Source organism: Drosophila miranda (assembly GCF_003369915.1).
Source record: "Drosophila miranda strain MSH22 chromosome Y unlocalized genomic scaffold, D.miranda_PacBio2.1 Contig_Y3_pilon, whole genome shotgun sequence".
Taxonomy (NCBI): Eukaryota; Metazoa; Arthropoda; class Insecta; order Diptera; family Drosophilidae; genus Drosophila; species Drosophila miranda.
This window is the reverse complement of record NW_022881625.1, coordinates 915,621-927,094: the sequence shown is the minus strand read 5'-3', so window position 1 is coordinate 927,094 and position 11,474 is coordinate 915,621. Positions and strand designations below refer to the sequence as shown.

Here is an 11,474-nt window from a genome sequence, read left to right as displayed (position 1 = left end):
CATGCTACATTCCTAGTCGTCTGCCCTCAGCAGGCGGCAAGGGTAGTAGAGGGGACTGAAGACCACATACCGCATTACAGCCAACAAAACATCAAGTTGACGAACTCACAGGGGATTGCAAATCAAATTTTAAGTTAGGGAGAATTACAAAGAAGAGACAGCATACTTTTGAGCGTGGCCCCACTTCACTTTCTTGACTCCCACCACGCACACACACACACTTGCAAATGGAAAGTCGTGTCGTGAACGTTGTGGAGTCGAGACGTGTCTGAGGTTTAGTCCCTCCGTCAAAGTGCCGAATATTTTGTCCCTCTCTTTTCCCTTGGCCTGGCCAAGAAGCCCAGCCTGACGCCGACCACCGGTTCTCAGGCGCCATCGCAGACCATCGCAAAGTCGAGGCCCACCGGTCTCGAGACGATTTTTGAACGGCCCGGCAATGAGGACGACGGGCCCACCAGCAGCCATGCCGTGGCATTCGGCGAGTGCCAGCGCCGCGTCCTCGCCCTGGGTACGGGCGAAAAAAACAACCCTGTCGCAGAAGATCTGCCTGAAGGTGCGCAACACCTTGGGCGAACGCAGCACCCGGCACATGATGACACTGCGGGCGTCCCGCACTACTTTGGACAGCGTAATGCTCGGGGGCTCGGACGATGAAGGCGAGTCGGTCGGAGTCGCTCCCGCAGTCGCTCCCGTAGCTGCTCCCGAAGTCGTTCCCGCTGGAGGAAATGCCGGTACAAATCAGCCGGCACCATTCGTGCTGCGCACCAGCAGGAGGCTCAAGAGTCTGCCTCCGTTTTAGATTGTTGCACCTTCCACCCTCCAAATGATAGAAAAAGAATAAAGAAAAGAAAAGCAAAGAAAAGAAAAACCCTCTACAGAATGTCTCTTTTGCTCTCATTGTAAATTGAAGCGCCTCTTTCGGCGGAACCTACCCCAAGAGCGGAAAGCGGAGATCAAATAGAATTGTGAACCCCAAAGCGAGCGATTGATACGATACACTCACGAGTACTCATGCCCAAGCCCGAGTACTCTGTCCAGCATCCACATCGGGGAATCAACATAAATGGGTGGCTCCGCGGACGGTGTTCCAGCAGTCGCGCTTGGGCGGTCCGAGTGAGCAGTAACGGATCTTCTGCAGAAATCAGTGCATAGATACAGTATCTGAAGGATCAAAAAGTGTTGAAAATCAATTAAAAGGTGATCATCCATCCCACGACAAGGAGAGGGGGCAGGGGGCGAATGGCGCCACACAGATTTCTGTACGGGCCTCTGAAAGGGAATCGAATCGAATCGCTCCAAATTGGCGTTGGAATGTCCAATAATAAACGGTAGATTCTATTACTCGTTAACCCCGCGGGTCAACGAGAGAGAACTATGGCAAAAAATACAAAGTAGCTGCTGTACCCTTGCCACAGCCACAGATACAGATACATGCCTCTGAGAGTGTGGCAGTAATTGAATTAACCTTTGCGTGCCGTCTGTCTCTGTACGTGTCTGTGAATAAATCGCGGGTCTTGGCTCGAGTAACACTATTCCTCCGTCCTTCGTCGTACCGATAGATGGACGAGGCTTCTGGCACGACGACAACCGATGGCAAGTCCCTGGATGAGGCGCCGGTGGCCGCAGGACTGGAGCCCACACAGCCGATCGGCTTCCTGCAGCTCTTCCGCTTCTCCACCTGCGGGGAGATCGCGTGGCTCTTCTTTGGGTTCCTCATGTGCTGCGTCAAGGCGTTGACCCTGCCCGCAGTGGTCATCATTTACAGCGAGTTCACAGCAGTGAGTACCGGGCACAGATACTCCCGCAGATGCAGATTCAGATACTCCAACCACAATCTCTCTCCCTTCGATTCTCGATTCCGTAGCGGCGGTACGCACCCAGCCAACTACAGCGCCTATGCTGATGCTGATATGAGGATCAGCCTTGCGCCGCCACTTATATGAAGCCCGCTCCGAGGACGGGAACGGACTGAAAAGACGCAATCCATTGTAAAAGAAAACACATGTTAATGTTAAGTCTAGTGTTACCTTAACTTTTGTAAGGAAGCGATCCTGGGCTGTGGTACATATCTCAGTCTACTCCAGGGTCGAAATTACAGCAATATTTATAATTTGCCGGGACTCCGTATTTCGGACCGACGATGGGGGACGGGGCCGCAGTCCCGCGGACGGGGGCGATCGTAGCGTGGGACGGGGCAGTTGGTTTCACCGAGAACACTCCGGTTATCGCCGAATAGCGCCTTCAGGGCCCCACCGAACTCAGAATCAATACGGAGGTCTTTACTATGCGATAATACCGACAGGTGTCGCCGAGAGTACCTAGGCTATCGCCGGACGGTACTTACGGGACCCTGTCGGCCTAAGAATTACTACGACGCGGAAAGGGGAACTTTGCTATGCGGAAATACCGACAAGTATCGCCGAGAATGCCTAGGCAATCGCCGGATAGCAGTTACGGGACGCCGCCGAACTAAGAATTACTGCGGGGGTCGGGGATATCGACAGGCATCGCCGAGAATGCCTAGGCAATCGCCGGATAGCACTTACGGGACGCTGTCGAACTAAGAATTACTACGGGGGTCGGGGGTACCGACGCGTATCGCCGAGAGCGCTTAGGCAACCGCCGGATAGCACTCACGGGACACTATCGGGCTAAACATTACGGCGAAAATCTTTATCATACGGGGCAGGTATGCATATCACTCGCATGCCACAACAAAAATGAACAACGGACGCTGCCGCCATCAAAGCCATTAAATAAAACATAAACGAATAAAAATGCTGCCATACACACTTGCAAAATCATACGGCCTGACAAATTCAAATCGAATGCAGTGCGTTGGTGATTGCTAGAATAGCCAAAAACAGACACACACACACAAACACCCATTACACTTGGGCGGCCGGACCTGTGCCGTTCGAGTTATGTGTGTCGTGTCCGCCATCGTCCTTAGTTGGTGGCCGGATCCAGTGCCATGGCATTCAGAGTGCCCTACGGTCCTGGAAAAGGAAAAATCCATCAGCCACACATACGATTAAAAAGGGCTCTCAAAATACTTACCGCCAGCCATTCAGACACACACACACAAACATCCATTACACTTGGGCGGCCGGACCTGTGCCGTTCGAGTTATGTGTGTCGTGTCCGCCATCGTCCTTAGTTGGTGGCCGGACCAGTGCCACTCGCTCTACATTAGGGCCACAATTGCCGACGCACACACACACTCACATCCATTTCACTTTGGCGGCCGGACCCGTGTCGCCACAGTAATATGTGTGCCGTCTACTCCTGGCTCCCAGCTGGTGGCCGGACCAGTACCACTGGTTCTCCAAGAGGGCAGCCACAGCCACAACGACGACGAGGTGCTAATTGCACCTACGTCTGACGACGCCAATTTCGACGACCAGGGGGGACGACGGGGTCGGCCGGTATGCAACGCAATGTCTTTACAAGCATTGTGTTTTGCTATGCCGGCCGATGCTCCGCTGTTTCTTGCCTTCCCTGTAATTATAGAAAAAGATATAGACATTATTTTAAATTGTTATGTTTATTGTAATATTGTAAACGTAAATCAATTGTACCTGTTTTGTCTCGTCTTTGTTCCAGTGTAGTATCTCTTTTATTACCTGTTTTTCCGTCGTCTTCACTCCAGTCTACTACTTATCTGTATTGTTATTTCTGCAAGTGCTTGTCTCTTTTTATTTAGTTTATTTCCTCTTATTTTCCACGCAAAGCACCTGCATTGTTTACCTTTTCTCTTTATCTATTCCTCAATTGACTACGTGTTGCCACACTGCACTTTCTGAATTTTCGATCTCATTTCTTTAACCCCTTCTTCCCCCCCCATTGTTATTTTCGTAATTAGTGCGGTTCTCCGACACCCCACTACAAAATTATTACAATCTGTGATAAATCTTCGGCGGCAACGGTGCTGACAATTGATTATCGGTTTCAAATCGACTTTCAAATCAGCATCAGTTGCCGCCACACCACCACTACGGCCTAAATTGAGCCAAAAATGCTAGTCTTCGCATAAAACAACTACGCCCCCTATAAACTGCCCGCCCACATGTACATGCTACATTCCTAGTCGTCTGCCCTCAGCAGGCGGCAAGGGTAGTAGAGGGGACTGAAGACCACATACCGCATTACAGCCAACAAAACATCAAGTTGACGAACTCACAGGGGATTGCAAATCAAATTTTAAGTTAGGGAGAATTACAAAGAAGAGACAGCATACTTTTGAGCGTTGACTCCCACCACGCACACACACACACTTGCAAATGGAAAGTCGTGTCGTGAACGTTGTGGAGTCGAGACGTGTCTGAGGTTTAGTCCCTCCGTCAAAGTGCCGAATATTTTGTCCCTCTCTTTTCCCTTGGCCCAGAAGCCCAGCCTGACGCCGACCACCGGTTCTCAGGCGCCATCGCAGACCATCGCAAAGTCGAGGCCCACCGGTCTCGAGACAGATTTTTGAACGGCCCGGCAATGAGGACGACGGGCCCACCAGCAGCCATGCCGTGGCATTCGGCGAGTGCCAGCGCCGCGTCCTCGCCCTGGGTACGGGCGAAAAAAAACAACCCTGTCGCAGAAGATCTGCCTGAAGGTGCGCAACACCTTGGGCGAACGCAGCACCCGGCACATGATGACACTGCGGGCGTCCCGCACTACTTTGGACAGCGTAATGCTCGGGGGCTCGGACGATGAAGGCGAGTCGGTCGGAGTCGCTCCCGCAGTCGCTCCCGTAGCTGCTCCCGAAGTCGTTCCCGCTGGAGGAAATGCCGGTACAAATCAGCCGGCACCATTCGTGCTGCGCACCAGCAGGAGGCTCAAGAGTCTGCCTCCGTTTTAGATTGTTGCACCTTCCACCCTCCAAATGATAGAAAAGTCGCGCTTGGGCGGTCCGAGTGAGCAGTAACGGATCTTCTGCAGAAATCAGTGCATAGATACAGTATCTGAAGGATCAAAAAGTGTTGAAAATCAATTAAAAGGTGATCATCCATCCCACGACAAGGAGAGGGGGCAGGGGGCGAATGGCGCCACACAGATTTCTGTACGGGCCTCTGAAAGGGAATCGAATCGAATCGCTCCAAATTGGCGTTGGAATGTCCAATAATAAACGGTTGATTCTATTACTCGTTAACCCCGCGGGTCAACGAGAGAGAACTATGGCAAAAGATACAAAGTAGCTGCTGTACCCTTGCCACAGCCACAGATACAGATACATGCCTCTGAGAGTGTGGCAGTAATTGAATTAACCTTTGCGTGCCGTCTGTCTCTGTACGTGTCTGTGAATAAATCGCGGGTCTTGGCTCGAGTAACACTATTCCTCCGTCCTTCGTCGTACCGATAGATGGACGAGGCTTCTGGCACGACGACAACCGATGGCAAGTCCCTGGATGAGGCGCCGGTGGCCGCAGGACTGGAGCCCACACAGCCGATCGGCTTCCTGCAGCTCTTCCGCTTCTCCACCTGCGGGGAGATCGCGTGGCTCTTCTTTGGGTTCCTCATGTGCTGCGTCAAGGCGTTGACCCTGCCCGCAGTGGTCATCATTTACAGCCAGTTCACAGCAGTGAGTACCGGGCACAGATACTCCCGCAGATGCAGATTCAGATACTCCAACCACAATCTCTCTCCCTTCGATTCTCGATTCCGTAGCCCTCTCCGCTGCCACGAACATCACCACGCTGTCGTTTCCCTTCACGATGGCCAACAGCAGCGGCGGCGGGTACACCATTCCCACGGGGACCCTGAGCATCCTTCCCATCGCGGCGAACGCCCAGCTGCCGACCATCACGACAACGGCCAGTGGCTACGAGCCCAATGACGTCATCACCACGATCCCCGTCTCGCTCTCCATTCAGCGCTTTCCCTCGTCCCTGTCCATCGTGGACCTGGCCCAGGAGCAGGACGGCTACAGCAACAATGGCTCCAGCAACGGCATGACCGTGGGGCCGGGGCGGGCGGCGGCGGGGGCATCACCACCACGGCCCTCCTGTCCGTGAAGCCCCTGAACGGCAGCGGCAACGGCAACATTTCGCGGAACAACAGCTTCAGTCTGAGCTTCAACCTGCAGGACCCCACAGTGCGCTCCTCGGTGCGTTCGGCAGGAGCCCCCACAGTGGACAACTCTTCATCCGGTGGCACGATCGCCCTGCCCCAGAGCGGCACCACGGCAACGGCAACGGCCACGAGTGCTACCTCAACCTTCGCCAAACACAGTCCCGAGGCCAAGACAGGAGAGGTCTATGTCTGAGCGGAGGAACAGGACACCTATTCCGACCCATCCACTGGATTATAGCTTTCGTCGTAGGTTTAAGCACCCCCTTCCAGAACCACTGATACGATATTATCATCTAGGAAAGAGAACAAAACAAGAGTAATCCTCTCTTCGGATTGTACATACATATGCACACATCAATATACATACATATATAGCCCACAGACGATTTCGTATCGTAATGGATCGTATCGTACGGCACACGCGAGTCTTTCTCGATAGTTGGGCGAATAAATTACGAATAAAATCTTGACCAAGAGAATCTCCATTATATTACCCGTGCAAACATTGGACCGTGTAAATACTTTGGAACCCTCCCCCTCCCCTCTCCACAAAAAACATAATATGTGATATGCGATTATTGTATGTGTTTTTTTTTTTTGTTCCAGCTATAAAATTTGTGCATCTTTAGGATTAATGTGGAACCAATCCATGTAGAGGATGGTAGAAGAACACAGATCTAAGAAATTCTAGGCTCCTTTGTACAGATACAGATACAGTTACAGATGATCGACGACGCAGATGAAGCGGTGTGACACGTCGGGCGACTAACGAGCCCCTTAACTTGTTTGCCGCCCAACTAAACTGTTAAAAATTCTTAATTAACGCCAATAAGGAAAACATTAAAATGCGCCGAGGGCCTACAGGGCCTATGCTGATGCTGATATGAGGATCAGCCTTGCGCCGCCACTTATATGAAGCCCGCTCCGAGGACGGGAACGGACTGAAAAGACGCAATCCATTTTAAAAGAAAACACATGTTAATGTTAAGTCTAGTGTTACCTTAACTTTTGTAAGGAAGCGATCCTGGGCTGGGGTACATATCTCAGTCTACTCCAGGGTCGAAATTACAGCAATAATTTGCCGGGACTCCGTATTTCGGACCGACGATGGGGGACGGGGCCGCAGTCCCGCGGACGGGGGCGATCGTAGCGTGGGACGGGGCAGTTGGTTTCACCGAGAACACTCCGGTTATCGCCGAATAGCGCCTTCAGGGCCCCACCGAACTCAGAATCAATACGGAGGTCTTACTATGCGATAATACCGACAGGTGTCGCCGTACTTACGGGACCCCGCCGGCCTGAGAGTTACTACGAAGCGGAAAGGGGGACTATGCTATGCGGGAATACCGACAAGTATCGCCGAGAGTACCTAGGCTATCGCCGGACGGTACTTACGGGACCCTGTCGGCCTAAGAATTACTACGACGCGGAAAGGGGACTTTGCTATGCGGAAATACCGGCAATAATCGCCGAGAGTACCTAGGCTATCGCCGGACGGTACTCACTGGACCCTGTCGGCCTAAGAATTACTACGACGCGGAAAGGGGAACTTTGCTATGCGGGAATACCGACAAGTATCGCCGAGAGTACCTAGGCTATCGCCGGACGGTACTTACGGGACCTTGTCGGCCTAAGAATTAATACGACGCGGAAAGGGGAACTTTGCTATGCGGAAATACCGACAAGTAATGCCTAGGCAATCGCCGGATAGCAGTTACGGGACGCCGCCGAACTAAGAATTACTACGGGGGTCGGGGATATCGACAGGCATCGCCGAGAATGCCTAGGCAATCGCCGGATAGCACTTACGGGACGCTACGGGGGTCGGGGGTACCGACGCGTATCGCCGAGAGCGCTTAGGCAATCGCCGGATAGCACTCACGGGACACTATCGGGCTAAACATTACGGCGAAAATCTTTATCATACGGGGCAGGTATGCATATCACTCGCATGCCACAACAAAAAGGAACAACGGACGCTGCCGCCATCAAAGCCATTAAATAAAACATAAACGAATAAAAATGCTGCCATACACACTTGCAAAATCATACGGCCTGACAAATTCAAATCGAATGCAGTGCGTTGGTGATTGCTAGAATAGCCAAAAACAGACACACACACACAAACACCCATTACACTTGGGCGGCCGGACCTGTGCCGTTCGAGTTATGTGTGTCGTGTCCGCCATCGTCCTTAGTTGGTGGCCGGATCCAGTGCCATGGCATTCAGAGTGCCCTATGGTCCTGGAAAAGGAAAAATCCATCAGCCACACATACGATTAAAAAGGGCTCTCAAAATACTTACCGCCAGCCATTCAGACACACACACACAAACATCCATTACACTTGGGCGGCCGGACCTGTGCCGTTCGAGTTATGTGTGTCGTGTCCGCCATCGTCCTTAGTTGGTGGCCGGACCAGTGCCACTGGTTCTCCAAGAGGGCAGCCACAGCCACAACGACGACGAGGTGCTAATTGCACCTACTTCTGACGACTTCGGACGACGCCAATTTCGACGACCAGGGGGGACGACGGGGTCGGCCGGTATGCAACGCAATGTCTTTACAAGCATTGTGTTTTGCTATGCCGGCCGATGCTCCGCTGTTTCTTGTCTTCCCTGTAATTATAGAAAAAGATATAGACATTATTTTAAATTGTTATGTTTATTGTAATATTGTAAACGTAAATCAATTGTACCTGTTTTGTCTCGTCTTTGTTCCAGTGTAGTATCTCTTTTATTACCTGTTTTTCCGTCGTCTTCACTCCAGTCTACTACTTATCTGTATTGTTATTTCTGCAAGTGTTTGTCTCTTTTTATTTAGTATATTTCCTCTTATTTTCCACGCAAAGCACCTGCATTGTTTACCTTTTCTCTTTTTCTATTCCTCAATTGACTACGTGTTGCAACACTGCACTTTCTAAATTTTCGATCTCATTTCTTTAACCCCTTCTTCCCCCCCCATTGTTATTTTCGTAATTAGTGCGGTTCTCCGACACCCCACTACAAAATTATTACAATCTGTGATAAATCTTCGGCGGCAACGGTGCTGACAATTGATTATCGGTTTCAAATCGACTTTCAAATCAGCATCAGTTGCCGCCACACCACCACTACGGCCTAAATTGAGCCAAAAATGCTAGTCTTCGCATAAAACAACTAAGCCCCTATAAACTGCCCGACCACATGTACATGCTACATTCCTAGTCGTCTGCCCTCAGCAGGCGGCAAGGGTAGTAGAGGGGACTGAAGACCACATACCGCATTACAGCCAACAAAACATCAAGTTGACGAACTCACAGGGGATTGCAAATCAAATTTTAAGTTAGGGAGAATTACAAAGAAGAGACAGCATACTTTTGAGCGTGGCCCCACTTCACTTTCTTGACTCACACCACACACACACACACACTTGCAAATGGAAAGTCGTGTCGTGAACGTTGTGGAGTCGAGACGTGTCTGAGGATAAGTCCCTCCGTCAAAGTGCCGAATATTTTGTCCCTCTCTTTTTCTTTTTCCCTTTCCCCCCCCCCCCCCACCCTGCTGGCTGCGGGCCTAGTCGAGGTTACAAGTGTTTCGTTGCTGCAGATTATATGTTTGTAAATTAATGTGCCATCAAATGTACTAGTGTGTGTTTGAGTGTCGTTTAAAGTTGAATTGTAAGAAAAACACAAAAATGTACATAAATTAAATTAAGACTTATACTGCCCACAAATATTAATAAAGCAACGCGCTTGGTTGCTGGCGGCTCACACCCCAGCCTCTCAGCCCCTCCCATGTGGAGCACTGAGAGCCCTCAACCCAAAGAGGCTCGTTGCTCGTTGCTCGTTTGAGAAGTCGAAAGGTTTACCCAGGAGACGGAAAAGCCGGAAAAAGATACGAGAAATGCCTGCAAAGAAAAAACTTGAAGGCAAAGCTAAAGGTAAAGGAAGTACTCGGTTCTGCGGCCATCGGACAGTCGTAACTCATTTCTCATTTCGTCTCATTTCAGCCGGCACCAAATGCCGCCGCGCGCCTGCAAGAACAAGAGCCAGAGCGCCGCCAGGCCCAGTCTTAGTCCCAGCCGCCTGGCCAAGAAGCCCAGCCTGACGCCGACCACCGGTTCTCAGGCGCCATCGCAGACCATCGCAAAGTCGAGGCCCACCGGTCTCGAGACGATTTTTGAACGGCCCGGCAATGAGGACGACGGGCCCACCAGCAGCCATGCCGTGGCATTCGGCGAGTGCCAGCGCCGCGTCCTCGCCCTGGGTACGGCCGAAAAAAAAGAACCCTGTCGCAGAAGAGCTGCCTGAAGGTGCGCAACACCTTGGGCGAACGCAGCACCCGGCACATGATGACACTGCGGGCGTCCCGCACTACTTTGGACAGCGTAATGCTGGGGGCTCGGACGATGAAGGCGAGTCGGTCGGAGTCGCTCCCGCAGTCGCTCCCGTAGCTGCTCCCGAAGTCGTTCCCGCTGGAGGAAATGCCGGTACAAATCAGCCGGCACCATTCGTGCTGCGCACCAGCAGGAGGCTCAATAGTCTGCCTCCGTTTTAGATTGTTGCACCTTCCACCCTCCAAATGATAGAAAAAGAATAAAGAAAAGAAAAGCAAAGAAAAGAAAAACCCTCTACAAAATGTCTCTTTTGCTCTCATTGTAAATTGAAGCGCCTCTTTCGGCGGAACCTACCCCAAGAGCGGAAAGCGGAGATCAATTAGAGGAGATCAATTACGATACACTCACGAGTACTCATGCCCAAGCCCGAGTACTCTGTCCAGCATCCACATCGGGGAATCATCATAAATGGGTGGCTCCGCGGACGGTGTTCCAGCAGTCGCGCTTGGGCGGTCCGAGTGAGCAGTAACGGATCTTCTGCAGAAATCAATGCATAGATACAGTATCTGAAGGATCAAAGTGTTGAAAATCAATTAAAAGGTGATCATCCATCCCACGACAAGGAGAGGGGGCAGGGGGCGAATGGCGCCACACAGATTTCTGTACGGGCCTCTGAAAGGGAATCGAATCGAATCGCTCCAAATTGGCGTTGGAATGTCTAATAATAAACGGTAGATTCTATTACTCGTTAACCCCGCGGGTCAATGAGTGAGAACTATGGCAAAAGATACAAAGTAGCTGCTGTACCCTTGCAACAGCCACAGATACAGATACATGCCTCTGAGAGTGTGGCAGTAATTGAATTAACCTTTGCGTGCCGTCTGTCTCTGTCCGTGTCTGTGAATAAATCGCGGGTCTTGGCTCGAGTAACACTATTCCTCCGTCCTTCGTCGTACCGATAGATGGACGAGGCTTCTGGCACGACGACAACCGATGGCAAGTCCCTGGATGAGGCGCCGGTGGCCGCAGGACTGGAGCCCACACAGCCGATCGGCTTCCTGCAGCTCTTCCGCTTCTCCACCTGCGGGAGATCGC

At 51.6% G+C, this 11,474-nt stretch overlaps 1 protein-coding gene across 1 annotated transcript; it reads left to right on the top strand.

The window, feature by feature from the left end:
* The first annotated feature begins 987 nt into the window (after nt 1–987).
* Nucleotides 988–5,886, top strand: LOC117194450 (multidrug resistance protein homolog 65-like). The gene is made up of 3 exons (XM_033399017.1): nt 988–1,197; nt 1,560–1,778; nt 5,659–5,886. Exons 2-3 carry the CDS (start codon nt 1,560–1,562, stop codon nt 5,752–5,754), a joined length of 315 nt encoding a protein of 104 aa, XP_033254908.1. The 5' UTR covers nt 988–1,197; the 3' UTR covers nt 5,755–5,886.
* Nucleotides 5,887–11,474: the final 5,588 nt, after the last annotated feature.